We start from the raw sequence: 23,017 nt of genomic DNA on the forward strand, positions 1-23,017 counted from the left end.
TTTATACAAAAGTTTAGGTTTTTTATTTATCGACTGAGACACTACGAAGTCCGCCGGGTCAGCTAGTATTAGATATTAATATTTTTACATAAAAACTTCAACATCGGCAACATTGCCTCATAGTTAGATGGCATAGGACATGGCACTATGAAAGGAGTTACAAAGCTCGTTTTCATTTTTGAAGAAGGACATACAAACACCAAGTTCCAAGTACCGAGGGTGGTAACAGCAGAACACTTTAATCTGATAAAACAGTATTATGGTGTACTGTAATTGTGATATTTGTTCTATTGGAACTTCATCTCCTTTTGGCCTTTTCATTTGCAAACTATTCCAATCTCCGCAACTAATTTCCCTACAATTTTACTAAGGTAATATTGCCCGTCCTCGCACCTGTTTTTAAATGCTCAATCGTTACGCATAATGGATTACGTAGCTGCCATACTTATTTTCCTCTTTACTGCCAGGAGTCTGGGAGTTATTCTGGCTTCACCGGGAATGTCGAAGAGCTCCCGGGGAGCCGTCTCTCAGGCTATTGCTAACATTTGCCATAGCAAGAGCAGTGCTTCGTTGAATCTACCACCGGATCGGATCTTTTGAGGAGATCCGGCGAGAAAATCAATGGGTTGCCGCAATATTATTTACACTCGTATCTTAAAATGGGTGGCGGGATAAAGGCTCCGTTCGAAACTTACTGTTGTGAGCGCGTCTACCAGTCGTATGCAAATAAAAAGTGCTTTAGAACAAGCCGTGAGATGGCGTTAACCAAAACTCGACAAGCAAAATATTTATTCAAACGGGTTTCGCGTTAAGTAGTGATTCTCGATATTCGTACAGCACTGACGTACGTAGTCTTATAGCGTTTGATTTAAGTTCGTTTTAACACTTGCGATTGTCTTATTTACAAATTGAAAATGGCCTTACAATTTTAGGTACTCGGTCTTAAAAGGTTAAGTTTGATTGCATTTTGTACATGTAATTATTAAATGGCATTCTGATATTATTTAAAAAAGTTGCTTATTGAGATTTACATTTTATTTCTAATCCAGATAATTCAAATTGAACCTTCTATATTATTATAAATGTTCAAGCAAAACTCACCATCAGTAACATTGGCAATTTCGGTGTCATTCTTGGTGATGTTGTCCATCTTTGTAACAAGAACTGCAGGGGTCGTGACCGGAATCGCGGGCTTCGCCGAAGATGCAACATCGCGACGGTGACGATCGAGACTCACTGCTGCGGTCGTTGCACTCTTAGAGAACCAGCTCGGAGTGAAGAATTCTTCGCGCCAAGCTGCTAGAAAAAAAATACCGCACGTTAGCTATAGAACATTGTGACCAGAACATTATTGGCCTGTCCACAATGAACAACCACAAGAGTTATTTATAGAGTAACGGCTATCTTATCTATACATATAAATAATATTGTTGTGTCTGTTTTTAATATTGAAATAGCCGCTTTTTACTACATGCATATGAATATATATACGGTACATACACCAAAATAGCATGTTTTACAATTTTGTCTGTCTGTCTGTTCCGGCAATCTCTGGAACAGCTGGACCGATTTTGACAGGACTTTCACTGATAGGTAGCTGATGATATAAAGATTAACTTAGGCTACTTTTTTAGACTAGCTTCGCCTCGCGGCGTCACCCGCAGTACGACAATAACCGCGGGTTAAATCGCGGGACTTAGCTATCAATAATTAAATTTAATGTTTCCGAAGCGAAGCGAGGGCGGGTCGCTAGTACGTTATAATAGTGATGATTTAATTTCTTATTTTTTTGCAAAATTTTTATAGATTCATGATTATGGGCTGCTATGAATTGCAAGTTCTAAACTGTAAGCAACTCTTTGGATTGGGAGCGTGATACCCTATTAATATTGTCAATAAATGGTAAAAAATACGTAAGCCTCTAGCTTATTTTATTTGCTCGTTTAAAACCTTTTAAAACGTAATAAACATTGATAATGGTTTTCTAATGGAGGTAGGTCACGATGCGATAAGTTGACATACATTCGAGTAGGCATAATCAAATATCAAAGCAGGACTACAATTCTGTCGAGAAACTATTATATGTTCTGATATGTAGGTCAGCAATTGAAGAGATAGGATTCATTATTTAGTAGGGCCGTGACGGACTAACGAAACTTTTAAAGACGCAGTAACTCAAAGGATAAGACGTCCGGTGTACTCATAAGCGCATCACACGACTGATGCGCTATGCCAGTGTTCAAATCCCGCAGATAGATACTTTTTTTTCTTTTCTTAGAATAACTTTACTCGTCTTCACGAATTATTTCCACGTGTGAATAACATCGTGCGATAAAAAAAAAATGTGAGCCGTCACGGGACGCCTGGCAGATGTGAAACATCGACATTATTTTGCAAAAGCACTGAAGCAGGAAACCTATGGAAATGAAACGTCAACAAAAAATTCGTGCCACTGTGACGTCATGGCCACAAAACATGGCAGTTTTAGTGCTGCCCAGAAGATTTTAATGTAAGTAGGTTTTATCGATAAACGTCCTTGGCTTATTTTATTTTAAATATTGTTGAGTATGAATGTATTTGTAGAATTTATACTTTAATAGGAATTAAGTATATTGTTATGTGCAAAGATGATGTGATTTAGATATTATGTGAAATCTAAGACGAGTTCGTGCTTCAAATTTTCCAAGTAAACGATATGACAATTTTTAAAATTTGCTACACTGATTTTATAAAGTTGTCGTTTGCCGCAAAACATAAAGATATGGCATAGTACAGTGCCATCAGCCCATTTCTAGCATGCTGAATGTTATCGTATTTTGTGTACGTGTTTTTCTTAGACTATTACAATCTATTTTAATTGTTTTGCTGACTCTAAAGTCCGTAACAGACTACCGCAGTGCACCTCAAGGAAGGTGCACCGCACCATTTGAATCACTCTCACTTGAGAGTGATTCAAATTTTAAACTTATCAAGGGACCGCCTGATAAAAAAAAACACCTACAGAACATTTATTCGTTAATGAAATTACAAACGTCATTCCTTGTGACTTCCTCTCTAAAATCATTTAACGAATTTACAATAGTGTTTTACTCACTGCGGAATAAAACTATTTTATTTAAATAGTTCCGAGGAGATTTTGTCGGTAGCCTTTTTCCCGAAATATCTAAACAGAATGTCTAAATATGTTTTGATGACATATTTTAAAGAGGTATTTATGATTAGTGTCATGATGTATAGATTCCGACCGAAAAATGGTGTCCGATATTTCGGATTCAAATATATTATTAAGTGTATAATCTATGTTTCGGATGAGGGCTCCATAATGGATTTAAATATATGTATATAGATAATAGTTTTGGGGCATTGACCTTCTTGAATGTTTTAAGCATGATAAAATTAGAAATTTTATATAAGCAATCATATTAAATCGATATCAAAGTCAATAAATAATGTACAACCCAAAACAGACGGCCGAACTGACGTGACAATGACATTTGGCGCGCTAAACATGGCGGATTTTCGGCCTCATTAGACGGAGACGGAGACATTTACGTATATTCATGTTTCATTTTATGTACGCATTGAAATACTGTTATATTGTTTTCCTGCGAGTTAAAGTGCTGAGTAAGAACGAGATAGATGTATGTTTATGTGTGCCTTCAAAATGGGTGCTATTTATTTAAGCAATTCTACGTATAGAACAATATGTCGTGTCCCTACTATATAGGTCTATGTGTAAAAGTAATATGCAGAAAAGCACAGATTGTGATAGGAACTAAATATGTCAGCTATGATTGACGTGAACGAAGGTCATAGCGTTATCTATCTATATATTAATACGTGAAGCAAAAACTTTGTATCCCTTTTTACGAAAATTGCGCGGACGGAGGAGTATGAAATTTTTCACACTTATAGAGAATATGGAGAAGAAGTGCACAATGCTTTTTTTTTTTAAATAATGCATAAAAGGCACATTAAATCAATAAAGAAAGCATTACACACACTACATACCATATATTTGACGCACACACGCATGCATATGTACTATTTATTGTCAAACTTTTGTTCTTGACGTCTGTTGTCAAATTGAGAAGAGATTAATTAATGTATGTCTTTGTTAATATTTTTTATATTATATATATAGTCTTGGCGAAATTTGTGATTATAGATGTATAAAATACAATCTTAATAGTGTACAAACTTACAATTCCAATTAATTATAGTCGAATTTCGACTACTACGGGACCTCTAGTCTATATGAAATATACCTAGTCAGGTCATAAATTCTATCACATGTTTAATGTTTTTTTTTTTTTTGCTTAGATGAGTGGACGAGCTCACAGCCCACCTGGTGTTAAGTGGTTACTGGAGCCCATAGACATCTACAACGTAAATGCGCCACCCACCTTTAGATATAAGTTCTAAGGTCTCAATTATAGTTACAACGGCTTCCCCACCCTTCAAACCGAAACGCATTACTGCTTCACGGCAGAAATAGGCAGGGTGGTGGTACCTACCCGTGTGGACTCACAAGAGGTCCTACCACCAGTACAAGAGGTCCTACCACCAGTAATGTAAAATAATTGAAACAAGTTTATTCATTATGTAACCATTCATATACCAAAATGAACTTAACAAAACATAGATTCTTATGACACTAAAGTTTATTCAAAATGACCTCCGTGATTTTCAATACAGGCCTTCAATCTGCGCGGCCAGTCGTCTATCGCAGAACTAACGAGGTCCATGTCAATATCGGCGGCTGCCTTAATCAAGGATGTCTTGAGTGACTCCAAATTGGGATGAGGCTTTGAGCACGCCTTTTCCTCCAAGTGTTGCCATATCTTGTACTCTAACGGATTCAAATCTGGACTGGAGGAGGGCCAGTCTTCGTGCCGGATGAAGTCGATATCACGCGCCGCCAGCCAGTCTTGTGTGCTCTTCGCTCTATGAGCTGGCGCCGAATCTTGTTGGAATACCCAGTGCCTGTTATTGAACATGGTATGAGAAACAGGTTCCACAAGGTTCGTCAGGACTGTATTTTGATACACAACTGCATTCGTTTTTACACCTTTCTCACAAAAATGTACCTCTGTTAAGACCCAATAAGAAACTCTCAACCATACCATGAGCGAGGATGGAGAATGACCTCGTTGGACACGCGGAATACGGTTGCTCGCTTCTTCACTACTGTGTGCGTACAACTTATCATTTTGTTGGTTGTAGCTCTCTGCTACGGTAAAAAAAATTTTCATCCGATAAAAGAATTCCCCGATATTTTTTTCCCGCGTACCGCTTCAACAAAGCGCGGTATCTCTTCAGTCTCAGGTCCATTAGACGAGCATTCAAACGATGTCCTGTTTTTCTTCGATATACCCGAAGCCCTAAGTCTTCATTTAACATCCTTTTCACCGTGGTTCTGCTTAACCCCATCTGTGTGCTTAGTGCGAGTTTTGTAACGTTCTCACTAGCGAGCCAGTTTGCTCAAATTTGTATGCAATTGGAACAGCGCCCCTAGCGGCAAACGTACTCGGTGTTATTTTGTGAGTGCGAGTTCATATTAACGTTGTGATCTCGTAACCGAGTAATTTTACCGAAATGAGTACTACGAATGACATTTGTGCGAGTGCGTGTTACAAATTAGTGGATTTTAACGTTTCGATCGAGTATTTCTTTAGTAGTTTTATTTTTCCAACTAGAGAGGCAAAAATATCATGCCATAGAGCCTAATCTTTTTTTATGAAAAATGATAATATGGAGTGAAATGGATTTGATTAATTTGAAGCATTAATCAATTGGCATGGAATGAAATGAAATGAGATCAGATAATATGGGATAAAATATAATCTCTGCAAAATGCTGATTATATACTGAGATTTTTTTCAGTGGACCTTTTCGAAGACTTCGAGAAGCTACGTCCAGCGGTTTTGTTTAATTTTTTTAAATTTTCGCACTTTCACAGATACTAAACAGTTAATAAACCCACGTTACTTTGTTATTGCACAGATGGGTTGACGAGCTCCCGGCCCACCTAATCTTAAGTGGTTACCGGAGCCCATAGACATCTACAACGCAAATGCCGCCTCCCACCTTGAGATATTAGTTCTAAGGTCTCAGTATAGTTACAACGGTTGTCCCACCCTTCAAACCGAAACGCATTACTGCTTCACGGCAAAAATAGGCAGGGTGGTGATACCTACCCGTGCGGACTCACAAGACGTCCTACCACCAGTAATTACAAAAATTAATTTTGCGGGTTTGATTTTTATTATATGATGCTATTCCTTTACAGTGAAAGTCAATCGTAAACATTTGATAAGTACGTATTTCATTAGAAAAATTGATACCCGCCGGCGGGATTAGAACACCGGTGCATTGCAAGATACGAATACACCGGACGCCTTAACCTTTAGGCCAGGACGGTCTCAAAATTACACTTATACACGAAGAAATATTAAATACGCATTAACTAAGAAACATTAAATAGACAAAATAAAACAATTCACACAATTTAGCTCCTCGCGGTCCCTCCAAAATGTCTTTTCATCTTTTTTTCCTAGTTGTTCAATTGTAAATGAATAAATCAAAATCAAATCGAGTTAACGTTCTATACGGTGAAAAATGAAGAATTGTGAGTGTGAGTTGAGATATGCTACTCGCTTCGCAGGGCGTTTATTCACCGAGAGCAGCAATAATATTATTTCTCGTATATTGGTAGCACGTGATGTTTTGGCATTAGACCGTCTAAATGAAATACAACGCATTTTAACAGCATTTTAATGGGAACCAACTACTTTCAAAATTATTCGGGTAATGTCACGTGTTCAATACTATTTTGTACCTTTAGAATTAAAGTGGCTCAACCCAAAATTCTTAGTTTCTGCTAAACTTCAATATTGTAATACAATAATTGTATTTTTTTAGTTTTTCGGTTTAAACACTTTAAGGCATGCCATTTTATTTGAAAAAGACAGAAAGAGTACTTTGTCCTTTTCTAGACTAAAAGAGACTGTTTAATTTTATAAGCTGATAGAATAATATAGAAAAGAATAATAGGATACCCTCTAATCGTCACATTGGAAAAAGGTATGGCTTTATCATTTTATCATTTAAATTATTTTTTATTGCACTTATGAAACTAATTTAATTTACAATATGTAACTACATATATCTATAACTAATCCGTACTTGTCAAATTCCTCATAAATTGTCAATATTCTTAATAAAATTCCTATTAATAATATACAAGTGCAAATGTTGAGCTGCTTGCCAGAAATGATATAATAGTGTTTTGTTTTTTTGTTGTTTCCTTGTAGGCTGCCTGTAATAATCTAAATCTGTGTGAAAGGCAATAAATGATTTTATTATTATCTACTAATGGTAGTCCAGTGGTCGAAATTTTACCATAATTTATTTAAATTTTAAATTTGAACATTATTATAGTTCTATTGTCACCTTTCTATTATCATCATTTCTATAATAATCATTGCTCTATGTCGCCAAGGCTACATTATAGAAAATTAATATTAAAGACAAAAAATATTAATCTATTCTCAATTTGACCACAGATTGATAAATCAATAAACAAAAAAAGTATAAATGCATGTGTGTGTGCGTGTGTGTGTGTCAAATACATGGTAATGTGTGTAAGGTTTTTTTATTCATTTAGTTTATTTTTATATTGTTTATGCACAATTAAAAAAAAAATTAGCAATCTGCACTACTTCTCTATATTCTCTATAAGTGTGGGAAATTTCATACTTCTCCGTCCGCGCAATTTTCGTGAAAAGGAGTCCAACATTTTTGCTGCACGTATTACCTACTTAAAATGTAGGTAGGTTCTTAATAATAATACATAAGTGTTTTGAAATATAAAACTAATCTTAAATTTTTTAGTTATACCACTTCCATTCTTAGGGTGCAATTTCGTAAACAAACTTTGCCGTAATGGCGTAACCTTTAAAATACACGAAAACTGCCCAGCATAAACATATTTTTTTAGTAACTTTAATAGAAGTATTAGAATTAGAAGTTTATTATAGAATTTATTTAATTGTAATTACTTAGACATACTTAACATAATTAATCTTGGAATAGGTAATTATTTCAGCTTTTTTTAATTAAATAAATTATGTTTTACATAGGTTTAATCTTTTACCCGTTGAACGTTTATAAAATGATTGTATTTACGGTAATAGTGTTGATGATCTTCATTAGGTGGCCCAAATATACTAAAATTATTACGAGCATCCATCCTTATTTATAAATGTGTAAAGAAGCAAAATTATTATTACATTGTTCAAATTTCTATATAATTTATAAATATAAATCTGTACGTATGTACCTGTAAATATGTATATTGCGCGCGTGTGTGTGTGTGTGTGTGTACGCGTGTGTATGTGCGTGTGTGTATATATTTCTATAATAGATAGATATACAGTGTGCAATTCATTTCGAAATTATTCTTGCCCATCTAATGGTTGTCTGGAAGAGATCACTCTTAGCGATAAAACCAAGAAAAAATGTTTCACAATATTTATTCATTTTGTGTACAATAAAGAATACTCTTTCACTGGTGGTAGGACCTCTTGGGAGTCCACACGGGTAGGTACCACCACCCCGCCTATTTCCGCCGTGAAGCAATAATGCGTTTCGGTTCGAAGGGTGGGGTAGCCGTTGTAACTATACTGAGACCTTAGAACTTATATCTCGAGGTGGGTGGCGCATGTACGTTGTAGATGTCTATGGGCTCCAGTAACCACTTAACATCAGGTGGGCTGTGAGCTCGTCCATCCATCTAAGCAATAAAAAAAAAACAACTCTATCTCGCTCTCTCTCTCTCATCAAACAACTCTGTAAAAAAAAGCAATGATTTAATAAGAATTAAATGAAAAAGCAAAGAATTAATATGTATTTACAACTAGCTAGACGTCTATAAAATTTTCTAACCGAAAAAATATATGTGTATAAACCATTAGAATAGATAAAACCTTAAAAAACAACATTATTATTAAAAACGAAAGAAAAAATCTTGATATTGTATTGGTTTCACGGCAAAATTTTTAGTGACTACTTAACTTGCTTGAAAGTGAAGAAATACTCGCAAAATCCATTAATTTGTAACTCGCACTCGCACATACAATAATCGAGAGGCTCACTTCGGTAAAGCTATTCGATACATGAGACAGCAACATAAACAAACCTTCTCTCTCCCACAAAATGAGATTCATAAGTTTACCACTAGGTGGCACTGATACAAACTCACACAAATTAAACATAACATTAACATCGACTGAGTAATTAAAAAAACTCGCACTAAGCACAGGTACATTACCCATTACCCGACTAATTATAAATATCGTTAGAAAGCTTGGCATTTCAATTAAACGCCTTAAAAAAAAACTTGCATGCTACCAACATAAAAGAAAAAATTATTGCTTCTAAAGATGAATAAACGTCCTGCAAATCGAGTAACTCGCACTCAGAGCTCCGCACGTTTCACCGTGAAGAGCGTACACTCGATGCGAGTCATTCGATTCGATTTTTGAAACTCGCACTAAGCCTACTGAAGGGCCAACAGTTTCTGCTTACGTTTGGGATTTCTTTGAATTCGCGCCTTCACAGCTTTTATCACTGCTGGAGTCCTAACAGACCGAGGGCGACCACTTCTTGACCTGTCATCTACACTAGAGTCTTCATTGTATCGTTTGATGGTACCATAAACGAATCTTTTGGTTATATTCAAATTTTTCAGTATGTTAAAAGTTTGAATTGGCGCGTAACCGCAACGATGCAACGCAATAACTGCAACACGGTCTTCTTTAAGCGTCCACTCCATATTTAAAAATGAGTAAAATTCTAAAAGTATACATTTTTATTTTCATGAACAATTCGAAATTCGAATTCAATAAACTTTTTTGTGGCCAGCATTCTAAAAGAAAAGTTTTTACTGTGTGACAATACTTATGACCTGACTAGTTATATCGGTATATAGAGTACAATATAGCACGGGATAATTAGCACGACATGCTGAATGTTGAGTATCATCTACACTTTACCTTACGGATGGTATGTGGTTAGCGATACTGTATTAAGCCCTGTTGATGTTAAGCGTTCACAAGATTCCGAAGAGAAGATAAAATGCCAAGAAGGCACCAAGGTCGTAGTACTAACATTAGAACAAAGGTAAAGGAATATCAGAAAGTGAAGATTGCATCAATATAAAGTTATAAATCCAACAAGTGGACGAAAATAAAAACTTAATATTCGGGCTATATTGTGTCTACTGCAGTGTTTTTTATTTATTTATTGCTTAAATGGGTGGACGAGCTCACGTGGTTACTGAAGTCCATAGACATCTACAACGTAAATGCGCCACCCACCCTGAGATATAAGTTCTAAGATCTCAGTATTCTTACAACGGCTACCCCACCCTTCGAACCGAAACGCATTACTGCTTCACGGCAGAAATAGGCGGGGTGGTGGTGCCTACCCGTGCGGACTCACAAGAGGTCCCACCACCAATCAAACAAGTGTAGTTTAATAATAAAACTTTCGGATGTGGTAGTCAGTAAATTTCAGTGTTCCAGAGCTGGTGCTTCATACAACACCTTATCGTTATCGTCTTCCACTTTTTATCATCTGTAACGGACGTGACGTCAGCTGTCATGCCCTGCCGCCAGCCAAGCCGCCAAGCTATGTTAACACGCCCCCTTCCGCCACCGCCACCACAGCCGCCGCCAGCCAAAGCCAACGAAGGGGGGATAGTGTTAATAAAACAAACCGTGCCAGCCATTTCTACCTGCTTTCTGCTTTCTCGCACAAATAAAAGAACTTGTCGTTACGCTGCTGGTTTTTATTGTCACATCTTTTGCAACACATCGTTATAAAATGACTAAACCAATTAAACTTATATTCTAGATAATTAATTAGGTAACGTATAATTAATATGACAGAGGTCTGTGGTGTGTGCGCATTCCTTAATCTACGGTAGGCAGCGGCTTTGCTCTGTCCCTGGCATTGCTGAAGTCCATGGGCGACGGTAACCACTCACCATCAGGTGGGCCGTGTGCTCTCGTCTGCCTACAAGGGCAATAAAAAACCTAAACAAAATCAATTATTTTAAAGTTCAAGACACATTTATTAGATTTTACGTCACTAGTTTAGTTAGAATTTTCTAAGAGACCACTTCATTTCACGTGGACGTAGTCACGGGCACAACTACTAATTTTTTTTAGTTCTAACAAGATAAAAACTGACTGGCCTTTATTTATAAGTTTTATACCTAAGATTATCCTGTTAAAATAGAAGCGAACTTATAAGCACGCTTACGTTTTAAATTTTAGTTTTTAAACTATTTTTACGTGTTACATTAAACTCAAAACTATATTTATGTTGAAAGAATAAATGTTTTTTTAATAACTTTGTTAATCAGTACAGTGATTTATACAACGTTTCGCCTGAATTGTGTTATCATTAAGATTTTTATTGTAAATACAGTTCTTCTTCACGATAACCGATTATAAAGTAAAATTGTCGATCGAGACCTAATGGATTCGTAACGAGGCGGCAAACGACGCGGTTGCATTTCGATTTGTTCATTCGAGAACTTTCCACAGGAATAATATTGTAATGGTTTAGGTATATTATTTTTGAAACCGGTCGAAATTAATAACAAGTTTAATATTAGCAAGATTTTCCTTGAACGTTGAGTAAAAATTTGAACGTCGTTGCGACTTTAAAACGACGATTGACTAACTGGAATAAAATAAAATGTCTGGAATACCGCCTTCGATATTGAAGAAACTTTAGAATAGGCTAACATTTTATTACAATTATTTTTTATTTTATAATAATTGAAAACTGTAGTCTTGCCGTATTGTCCGGGCTTTTACTTAATTTTAAAGGTTTTCAAGCTATTAGAAAATTTACTTACGCTATTGTGTCTGCACACCCTCGCCACTGATTTACACCAGGTGGGTAGTAATCTGGGCTGCCCAACTACATCGGATGATCCAAACCAGCAATGGTATGTGGTATGCCTATTCTGCCGTGAATCAGCAATGCGTTTCGGTTTCAAGGGTTGAGCAGCCGTTTCTATACTAATATATAAATCTAGAGTTTTTTGCGGATGTTCCGTTATAACTACTGAACCGTGCATCCGATTTACTTAAAACTTGATATCCATGTAGAAAATACATGTACTTAATGGATAGGCTAATATTTATACGAGTGTTGGACTCTCTACATCTGTTGCGGGGGCGTTAATGATGAGAATCTTTGTGTGGGTGAGAAATAATAATGTTAATTTTTAAATGCCCAGCGAAGCGGACGGGTACAGTTAGTTCTACTATAAAATTGAGAAGTAGACGGTCTAAAGGTGGGTGGCGAGTGTTGATGTCTATGGGCTTCGGTAACCGCTCACCGGAGCCCATAGACATCCAGAAAACAATTGCCACTGGTGGGCCGTGAGCTCGTCCACTAATCTAACGAATAAAAAGTTCTTTGCAGCAATACTTATAACAGATCTTGTTAAGATTGCATTATTACACAAATTTAATTGTTTTTACGGGCATGTTTCAACAGGTCTCGTGCTCATGTACCGCTGCGGCTACTACTGCATTTACATAACTTCTTTGCGCTATTGGTCCGGCCGTTTCGAAATAACGAGATGTAGTTTTAGCCGCGCTAGTCGACACCGCTGTTTCAACTGTGTCTTTCGCAAAGCAATCGCCGTTTCCCGTTCGACATACGGTTGCATTTATTCCCCTACCAATTCGATTTCGACCTTATATATGAGTCGTATATTATCAAAGGTGGCAATCTGTGCATTTGGACAAAAAAATGTTATTGATATGCCAATACAGATTGATTTGAATATAATCGTCTCCTTCAAAGAATACGGTTCAAAACCTGCATTAAATAAAGGTTAATACTTAACCTGTTATTTATCTAAGATGTCGTTCAGAAGAGTTTTGTGACTGCCAATGGAATACAAAGTCAATAATTCGTTTTTCTGATTTACCAATAATTGTCCAAAAGTCAGATTGCCGGCTTTGATAATAGTCGACTCATATATCACGGTGAGTAACTAATGATTCATTCAAAATCCAAGTGACTAGCACCCGGTTAAACATTTCATAACTGATTTTAAAGTAAAATAACTAAAATATGACAATAAACAAGACTCTGATCCTTTGAAGAAATTTGAAAACGGCATCGTCGATATTTAAACTTAAAAAATTTGCACATTAAAAATTAAATAGACCACAAACAATAGGTTTCTATAATTAGGTATAAATTATTATTGGTATTCCATTTCTCGTAGTGTGAAGTGTATAAATAAACGAGGTTAGTCCATAGGACATTACACTACCAAATAAAGATAAATTAATTATTATTCAGAGGACGGCTCCGCTTCGTTCATAGATTGATTAAAGTTATCGTCTTATACCAAGAATTTTATGTTGTTGTGTAAAAATATGTATGTAGGTATGCATTAAATGTTTCCCTTTTTATGCGCGGAATATTATACGATAATTTTGCACCGACATATTATGTATTATACTATGTGGTACATAATTTACAGTACCTAAAATATACACTTTTAAAATTAAAAAGGACGAAATGGAGTGTATAGAAATCATTGGGCAAGGTTTTACGTTTGCTTTTGTGCTCGTTCGTGCAATCATTCACTTTGCGTTTCTGTAGGTACACACCTAGTGTGTGTGCTATGATAAGTATGTTTTCGAATGAAAATCTCAAATGATCGCGCAGCATTTTAAGATTGAACAAGAATCAGAGTATGTGTCAAATACATGGTAATGTGTGTAATGTTTTTTTGTTGATTTAATGTACTATTAATGCATAATTAAAAAAATATATATCATTCTGCACTCCTCCGTCCGCGCAATTTTCGTAAAAAGGGGTACAAAGTTTTTGCTTCACGTATTTAATATATAGATTACAGAATTCATTTCTTGAACGATGCGAACTGTGTTGTTGCAATACAAGCGACGCTGTCATTCGAGATCTTCACCTCGTCCGATTATCGATATTCGCAAAAATCGGATGCTATTGTAGAAATAATAAGACGGCTTTGAGATGTCTTTCCGAGTGACAAATATACTTTGACATGTATAGTAAGCGAATTAATTGCAGGACATTCCGAGCTCGGTTCATTAAAAAATTTCATCGTGTGTATATGGCCTTAAAGTTATTGGCTCAAGTGGTAGTTACATGCCCGCAGCTTTCCGAGCGTATTGTTAAGTATATTATTTAACTAGAAAGCACTTGTAGAGACACTAACCGCGTCAGTTGTCACATTAAAACCCAAGTTGATATATTGTCATGATTGTTTTTAATTAAGCTGCAGGATGCAACAGTTTACAATATTACATACTCACACTACGAGTTCATTCGACTCATTGTCTTGTTATTCTATTGGATGATTTTGTTTGTAAATAAATGAAGGAATGATTTGAATACCGCGGTCGTTTTTTTTTTCTTGTAACGAAAAGAGGTGAATGCCTTCTTCATTATTTTAGCACGTAATTTATGTTTGTGTATTAGTACAATCGATTTTGCACAAGCTTTCATTGTTCGCAATGAGAGGTTCAGCGATTTATTTGGTTTTTACTTTGCAATTTTCTATGAATTCGAAAAAGCAGAGGAGAATAGGCTTATCTTTCTTATATGCCACGTGCATATTTTTTATATATATTGCACTTTTTTGTAGCTGTATGTGGGCAATCAACAGTCCCACCTTATGTTAAGTGGTTATCTGAGCTTACAGACATCACAACATGAACGTCGCCAACTATCTGAGTCTAAGCTGGAGGAAAATAAACATAATAATGATAGTGATGGGTAGACGCATAAATTCTGATTAATTCCCAGTTTTTTTTTTTCTCATTAACTTTTCAATGATAACCAATTAACCGCTACTCGTAGTTTTGAAAGTAGATGCACAAAGTCGAGTCTTCCTGTAGACGGTTCTAGAAAATCATTTTCGAAGTAGGTAAGCCATTAGGGAATTAATGTTCTAGTCGTTTTAGTTTTAAAAATATCTGTTTTAATTATTGTAAACGCGGCGATTGCGACAGACTAAGCGTACAAAGAACGTAACGTATTTTCGTATATTAAACAAAATTTCAAGGTAAACTTGGACTCATAGCCGACATAATATTTATACGACATTAAGGGCACGCGATGGATTTTTCCCGCGTTCATATGAAATAAGTATTTAATATGTTGTTGATACCAATCAAAGTACTAATTATTTATAATTCCCATCCTTCCTGTTAGAACGAAAATTTTAGACACCGAAACAAAAATTTAATATGCGATTTCAATTATTGTTGATTCCATCTCTAAGATCAACATGACAATATGTACGCAGTAGCGAGATAATAATAATAATCATCATTTATTTTAGACCAATCTTAGCCCATATATAAAAATATATTTTGGAAATACATATATTTATCCCGCCGCATGTAGGGGTTTCCATGTTAAGAAGAATGGACAATCCACCTCCATTCTGTTCGCATTGAGTTGCAGGTAGCCGTTGGAGCCGCTACGCACTCGCCGCATCAGGGATGCTGTTCGTTTCCTAAGTATTGCGGCAAAGCTGTCAACACCGGCGTCTGCAAACATCCCTGACGCGCTACAGAACCGCGGCAGCCCCGTCAGTGCCCTGTACCCATTGTTATATTGGACGCGCAAGCCACTGCAAGCCAGTTGTGTATACTTAACCCATAGGTTGCAGGCGTAAAAAGACTGACAGTAGACCTTAAATAATGTGATTTTCACCTGTGCGGTACATTTCGCAAACCAACGCGCCAACATATTCGCTCTGTCCGATAAAAAAAATTCTAGATTATTCTAGATTCACCGAACTAGTAGGTGAGCTCACGGGGCTCAAACCTGACGTTGTTGCTAACACGAACCCTAGCAAGAGCAGTGCTTCGCAGAATCTGCCAGCGGATCGGAAACGCGACCCACTGAGAAAATCCGGCGAGAAACTCAGTGGGGTAGAAAGTAAAGAAAACTCTTGTCTTAAAGGAAGGTATGCTATTAATAAAAATAATGGCGGGTAATTCCGATCCGTCGGCATCCCTGCGATCCGGAACCATTAAGACGTCTTCAAGTTTTCAAAGTAACTTTCACTATACTTAAAAAGCTGAAGCATATAGTATATTTATAATGAAGCTATAGATATTTATTTTCGGCTGTCACAAAGTGCAGTATTTTATAAAGGATTAAGATTTTTTTATCTTTTTTACGCTTTAGGGCTTATATTAAGATATTCTCTAAGCCAAACTTCCGAAAAGCAAGTAAATGCCTAATAAATGCCTATGATAGTTGTCCTATTATATTTCAGAAAAGAGTGCATATTCCAAGTTGATAGCCCTTGGGAGATGAAAAGATTTGTGTAGGTTATGTAGGTACATTAGTCATTTCTCTAATGAGTTTCCAAAGCATACCCACTAGGTTTTTTTAATTGGTTGTTTAAAGGGCGTTTGCTCGGCGGAAGCGGTCTTTCGTCGTCGCATCGAAAACATTCCCCACCTCACCTTTATTCGGCATTAAAGAATTTTTTTTTTTTAAGTTAATAAAATAGCGCGGGAACACAAAGGCAATAATCGCTACCTATTCTGACTTTCATTGCATTACCGTCAGATTCAGCTGACCAAAGAAATGTGCTCGCCATTGTCTTAATAAAACTACCGTTAATTCTCTGAAGCATCAAGTAGAAATATCAAATAGGTATGCCACAGAAACACGGAACATCATTTCGGTTGAATCTTAGCAAACAATAGTCTTGTAACTTTTCGACGTGTTTTTCTCTCCCTACGTCACGAAAATAAAGGACTGACCTAGAATTTTTTCAATCCACTGGCCGTATCGAATCCGTGAAACTTTCGAGAAACGGGTGATCATTACCATTTAATTATTTTTCTACCGTTAAGTAAAATATATTACGAGTATTACAGATATTGTGTGATCTATGAACTGTTTTAGTAATTAAGTTGGAATAAACTAACCTTGAGAGCCTCGGTTGACCAAGAATACTAATAGAATAATAGTCACTGCTGCTTTAAATCTCACATTCACAATAGCTTTATCCATTTTGAGTACAAAATTATAATTTTGTCTGATTTACGAGAGCCACTAGCTACCACTATCACACGTCATTTACATAAAAGACGAATGACAAATGAGCACATTAACAGTTCGCACAGTCACAAGGTAACTCTCTGCTAAAGCCGAAGTGCATATTCTGTGGTTCTAGCTATTGCTCTGACCAGGGGCTTGCAACTCTCATACAAAGGTGAAAACATTCAACTAGCGCCATCTTAATACTGTGGGCTCGTCAAGTTTAAAATGTTTTGGCATTATTGTTTCAATACACTCACTAGATGGCAAAAATGAGTTGCAATCAATAAGAAATAGTAGGTAGTGAGGTGAATGAAGTTAGCCCTTCAAAAAAATTTTTTTTTCCTGTTTTCTACTTATTTTCTATTAATTCGTTTGTTCATCATTTGTTCTTGATTGTTCACTGTTAATAATTGTTTGTTCTGCATTTATTTATTTTAAAAAAATTATTAAAAATATATCTACAAGTTAGCCCCTCTATTACAATTTTTAATATTTTTTCGTCCTTGATGACTCGTAAATATTCATTTTCGATTGTTCTTATATAAAATACGTTTGTCCTCTTTCGAAATTACTCATTTTTTGTTTAATTAACTATTTGTATTAGTTGAATAAATGTATGCAAAATATGTGTACTGCGCATGCGTCAACTATAATGCCTAAACTTTCTACGCGGTTTTAATCGTGAAAAAAAATAATTGAATCCTGAAGGAGCAATTAATTGGTCTACAGTTTAATTAAAAAAATTAAAAAATAAATAAATGAAATAATGTGCATTGGCGTAAAGTTAGACCAAATACATTTTTTCCATCCTCCTACCTATCGTTATGAAGGTATAAAAAAGATAGGTTAAGAGTTCACTTGTAATATAAACAAATAAGTATAATAAATATGTTCATTATTTATCTTTCAAGAGATAATGTAGGTATACATTATAATAAATTTTTTACACAGTCGAAATTATATTCCTAACATTAGTAAAATAACATTTAATAATTTTTTTATAGGTTTAGTGTTGAAAGTGTTGGAAAATTATTTCATGTTTTAGCTGGAAAACTACATGGAGAATTATATGCAATACAAGATAATGGGCTCCATCAAATGAATTCGAATGAAACCAAACTGTTTACTATCCAAATTTGATTGTCAGGCAGATAGAAAACGAAAATTCACTCAAAGTGAACCTCGGCCTGCATTTGTGAAACGGCAAAGACTCAGTATTATCAAGGAGATTGAAGAGACGACTAAAAATGAGATGTATCATATTATTATACCTTTGCCATCTTGTAGTCAAGGTAGGTGTAACTGTCAATAATTAGTTACACTCACAGATCTCATAATCAAATAACAATATCAGAAAAAAGGAGAATAGTTAGTTAGTTAGTGGAAGTAGCCAAAATGGGCAAGTGGACCTCAGTTCCTATTACATAAGGTACTAGGAAGTTTGTGATAATGAAAATTTATCACAGTGTAATATCACTTACTTACTTTAACAGTGAATGAAAACATTGTGATGAACAAAATGGAGATCTGTGAGTGTAACTAATTATTGACAGTTACACCTACCTTGACTACAAGATGGCAAAGGTATAATAATATGACACATCTCATTTTTAGTCGTCTCTTCAATATCCTTGATAATACTGAGTCTTTGCCGTTTCACAAATGCAGGCCGAGGTTCACTTTGAGTGAATTTTCGTTTTCTATCTGCCCGACAATCGAATTTGGATGGTAAACAGTTTGGTTTCATTCGAATTCATTTGATGGAGCCCATTATCTTGTATTGCATATAATTCTCCATGTAGTTTTCCAGCTAAAACATGAAATAATTTTCCAACACTTTCAACACTAAACCTATAAAAAAATTATTAAATGTTATTTTACTAATGTTAGGAATATAATTTCGACTGTGTAAAAAATTTATTATAATGTATACCTACATTATCTCTTGAGAGATAAATAATGAACATATTTACTTATTTGTTTATATATTTTTTTAAGGGATTTTATGACCTGGCAACTGAGACCTTTAAGTCATGTCTTATTTTAATTTATATTCATTTTTTTATGAAAAATGATATTATGGAGTGAAATGAAATGAAGATGATTAATTTGAGACATTAATCAACTGGGATGAAATTAAATGAGATAATATGGGATGAAGTATAATCTCAGTAAAATGGTGGTCATTTACTGAGATTTTTTCAGTGGACTTTTTGGAGGATCCCGATAAGTTATGTCCAGCGACCTTATTTCATTTTCCCACATTTGTGCATTTTTATAGATATTAAACAGTTAATGAACCACCGTTATTACACATTTAAAACCGAAGAAACACTAATTAGACAAAATAAAACAAACCACACAACTTCACTCCTCGCGTTCCCGCCAAAAAGTCTCTATTTGTTTATATTAATGAACTCATAACCTATCTTTTTTTATACCTTCATAACGATAGGTAGGAGGATGGAAAAAATGTATTTGGTCTAACTTTACGCCAATGCACATTATTTCATTTATTAATTTTTTTATTTTTTTAATTAAACTGTATACCAATTAATTGCTCCTTCAGGATTTTTTTTTTTTCACGATTGAAACGGCGTAGAAAGTTTAGGCATTATAGTTGACGCATGCGCAGTACACATGTTTTGCATACATTTATTCAACTAATACAAATAGTTAATTAAACAAAAAACGAGTAATTTCGAAAGAGAACAAACGTGTTTTATATAAGAACAATCTAAAATGAATATTTACGAGTCATTAAGGATGAAAAAATATAAAAAATTGCAATAGAGGGGCTAACTTGTAGATATATTTTTAATAATTTTTTTAATATAAATAAATGCAGAACAAACAATTATTAACAGTGAACAGTCAAGAACAAATGATGAACAAACGAATTAATAGAAAATAAGTAGAAAATAGGAAAAAAAAAATTTTTTGAGGGGCTAACTTCAGTCACCTTAGGTAGTGTACATACTAATAATAAATTTCATATTTTTTTTTAAATTGACTCCATATATTTTTTTTTTTAAATAGTATTAATTGTATGACACTTTGTACGTGTATTCAGTTAATATTTTAACTTAATAACTCCATGGTGTATTCTTAGGAAAAAGGAACCAAATGAAAAAAAACACACGCTTTAGTGTGATCTTTTTAGGAACAGACAATTGATATTAGACACCAGTTGACAGAGCCATATTGTCTCTTTTTGGCTTTGTTGTATGGAGGGTCTACCTTTGTGGTTCTCTTTAACATTATAGTGATAGTCTCAGATTGAAGACTAAATGTGATAGTCGAATCTGTAGCAGCACAGCTATGTCCATTAGAAACATTGTGTAAAAATACTCGTATCACACACAAAATACTAGTAGAAGTAGTATTACAAATTAATTCTAGAGTATTTTTAATTTGCATAAAAGACCTAAGGCACATTTCATTCCAGGTTTATTCAAATATATATCTATAAGAACGATGATAAAATAAAATTTACAGTGATAGTAATAGCTATGCCAAATAATAGCTATGCCAGTATATTGTGCATTACAATTTTTTTTTGGAACATGGCACAGAAAACATGACCAAAACCTTTTATCTAAAGTAGAGATCTTTCACTTCCAAGATATCTTGGTCGTATAAGCTTTCCGAGAGTGTTAGGATTCTTGTGGTCGATATTTCATGCGGTGCTCGGTATCTGAGTAATTTAGAAGGCAAAGCCAAGCTAGTTTCTAAATCTTGGAAGTCCTCAACAGAGTGGTACTGCACCTCTGGACAAAGACTTCTGTTTTACAAAGCATAATTTTGTTATTGTATGGGTAGGGGCTGCTATTTATTGCTACTACCATTTGACACCATACAGAAGAAGGCCGTTAGTATCTATACTATCTATACTAATATTATAAAGAGGAAATATTTGTTTGTTTGTTTGTTTCGAATAGGCTCAGAAACTACTGGACCGATTTGAAAAATTCTTTTTCCATTAGAAGCCGACATTGTCCCTAATGAACATAGGCTACTTTTTTTATTTATTTTTTTATTTTTTATTTTTTTGGTTTCATTTGTGTTTTAATGTTTCCGAAGCGAAGCGAGGGCGGGTCGCTAGTTATTGATATTGCCGTTGTTGCGGATCGCTTGAAACCCCTACGGAGGGACTTTGGTTCTCTGTTTTTTGTACCTATCACATGTTTCATGGAGAGTACTCGGAGAATATGTTTGAGATATGTAATAAGAGAAAACCTTTAATGAATATAAGGTTTTCTCTTTTTACAATTTAATAAGCTAAAATTAACAGTAAAATTTGTTTAGTTACATTAGATACGTTGACAAATAACTAATAAAATAGATTGACAATGACATCAACTTATGACTGATAATTTCATGTAAGAAGCTTACATCATTCTCCCGCACTATTTTAAAATATAATCCTTTAAAAATTCTGGTGTTTTATGGACGCGGCCAGATTTACGAAGTGTTGGCTCCGGTGGTGGTGATGTTGGCAATTTATTTTTTATTTTTATTGCTTAGATGGGTGGACGAGCTCACAGCCCACCTGGTGTTAAGTGGTTACTGGAGCCCATGGACATCTACAACGTAAATGCGCCACCCACCTTGAGATATAATAAGTTCTAAGTATTAGAGTTGATAGTATAGAAATTCCTTATGAAAAGAAAACATATACATAGAAAGCAGTGACAAGAGGTGTCATAAGAATAAGTGAAAAAATTTCTGTCATTTTGTGAAATAAAATAAAATAAGAAAACTGTGATTTCGATAACAAATTCTAAAACATCGACGTAACTAATAGTAATATATAAAAGTGTGTTAGTATATTATTTCGTAACTGCCTGCACTCTGCGATTTAAATACTGGACTCTGTGCTACCAAGAATTTTAAATTATATCACTAAGGTCTCAGTATAGTTAGAACGGCTGCCCCACCCTTCAAACCGAAACGCATTACTGCTTCACGGCAGAAATAGGCAGTGCGGTGGTACCTACCCGCGCGGACTCACAAGAGGTCCTACCACCAGTAATTACGCAAATTAAAATTTTGCGGGTTTCACTTTTATTACACGATGTTATTCTTTGTTATTGTTGGAAGTCAATCGTGAACATTTGTTGAGTACGTATTTCATTAGAAAAATTGGTACCCGCCGGCGGGATTCGAACACCGGTGCATCGCTCAACTCGAATGCACTGGACGTCTTATCCGTTAGGCCACGACGACTTCAAACTTCGGTCTCTAGCTCTCTGCTATTATCAAGTACCACAGGTTCCATTTCATTAGATGAAGGAATCGCCACGTTTTGGTCTTCTGTTTCCGGAAGTGGTTCTGCGACATTATTATAATCAGTAGTGTGTTTCTACAGTGGCACAAACTCGGGATAGTGCATCAGCAGCATAGTTCTCTTTCCCCGGTCTGTATATAATATCGTATTTGAAAGCAGCAAGTTCCAGTCTCCATCTGACTGATAATTTCATGTAAGAAGTTTACATCAAGATGTCTTCATTTTCATCTCTTTTTTATCATCGCACTGCCCACTACTAGAGCAGAGTTCACCCATATGTACTACTAGGAACTGTCGCGTTGATTCCAACTGCATTGCCATAACCCTTTAATCTTAATAAGAAGCCATACACATCCATAATTAACTTTCTTTGACTAATTGCTGGCAATGACTGGATGCGTAGAACCAAAGATCGAGTTCAGTGGCTAGCATTGGGGGAGGCCTATGCCCAGCAATGGACTGCCGCAGGCTGATGATGATGATGATGACGGTGTTTTTGAACGCTACGTGTTCTTCATAAAATACCAATGTACAAATAAAATTGAAAATGTCAGTTTTCCTGAT

At 35.3% G+C, this 23,017-nt stretch overlaps 1 protein-coding gene across 2 annotated transcripts in view; it reads right to left on the reverse strand.

Moving 5' to 3' along the window:
* Positions 1–17,305, reverse strand: part of l(1)G0289 (plexin domain containing lethal (1) G0289) — a 52,940-nt gene extending 35,635 nt beyond the window's left edge. The window contains exons 1-2 of one of the 2 annotated variants that reach the window (XM_028180245.2): positions 17,049–17,305; positions 1,102–1,299 (exon numbers count right to left, since the gene is read on the reverse strand). In XM_028180245.2, coding sequence (XP_028036046.2) covers positions 1,102–1,299; positions 17,049–17,133 — 283 coding nt within the window. In that variant the 5' untranslated portion in view covers positions 17,134–17,305. The remainder of the gene's footprint in view (positions 1–1,101; positions 1,300–17,048) is intronic. The other variant, XM_028180252.2, reaches the window with a different exon arrangement.
* Between the last annotated feature and the right edge of the window lie 5,712 nt (positions 17,306–23,017).

This window comes from Bombyx mandarina, chromosome 01, assembly GCF_030267445.1.
Source record: "Bombyx mandarina strain Sakado chromosome 01, ASM3026744v2".
NCBI classification, from domain to species: domain Eukaryota; kingdom Metazoa; phylum Arthropoda; class Insecta; order Lepidoptera; family Bombycidae; genus Bombyx; species Bombyx mandarina.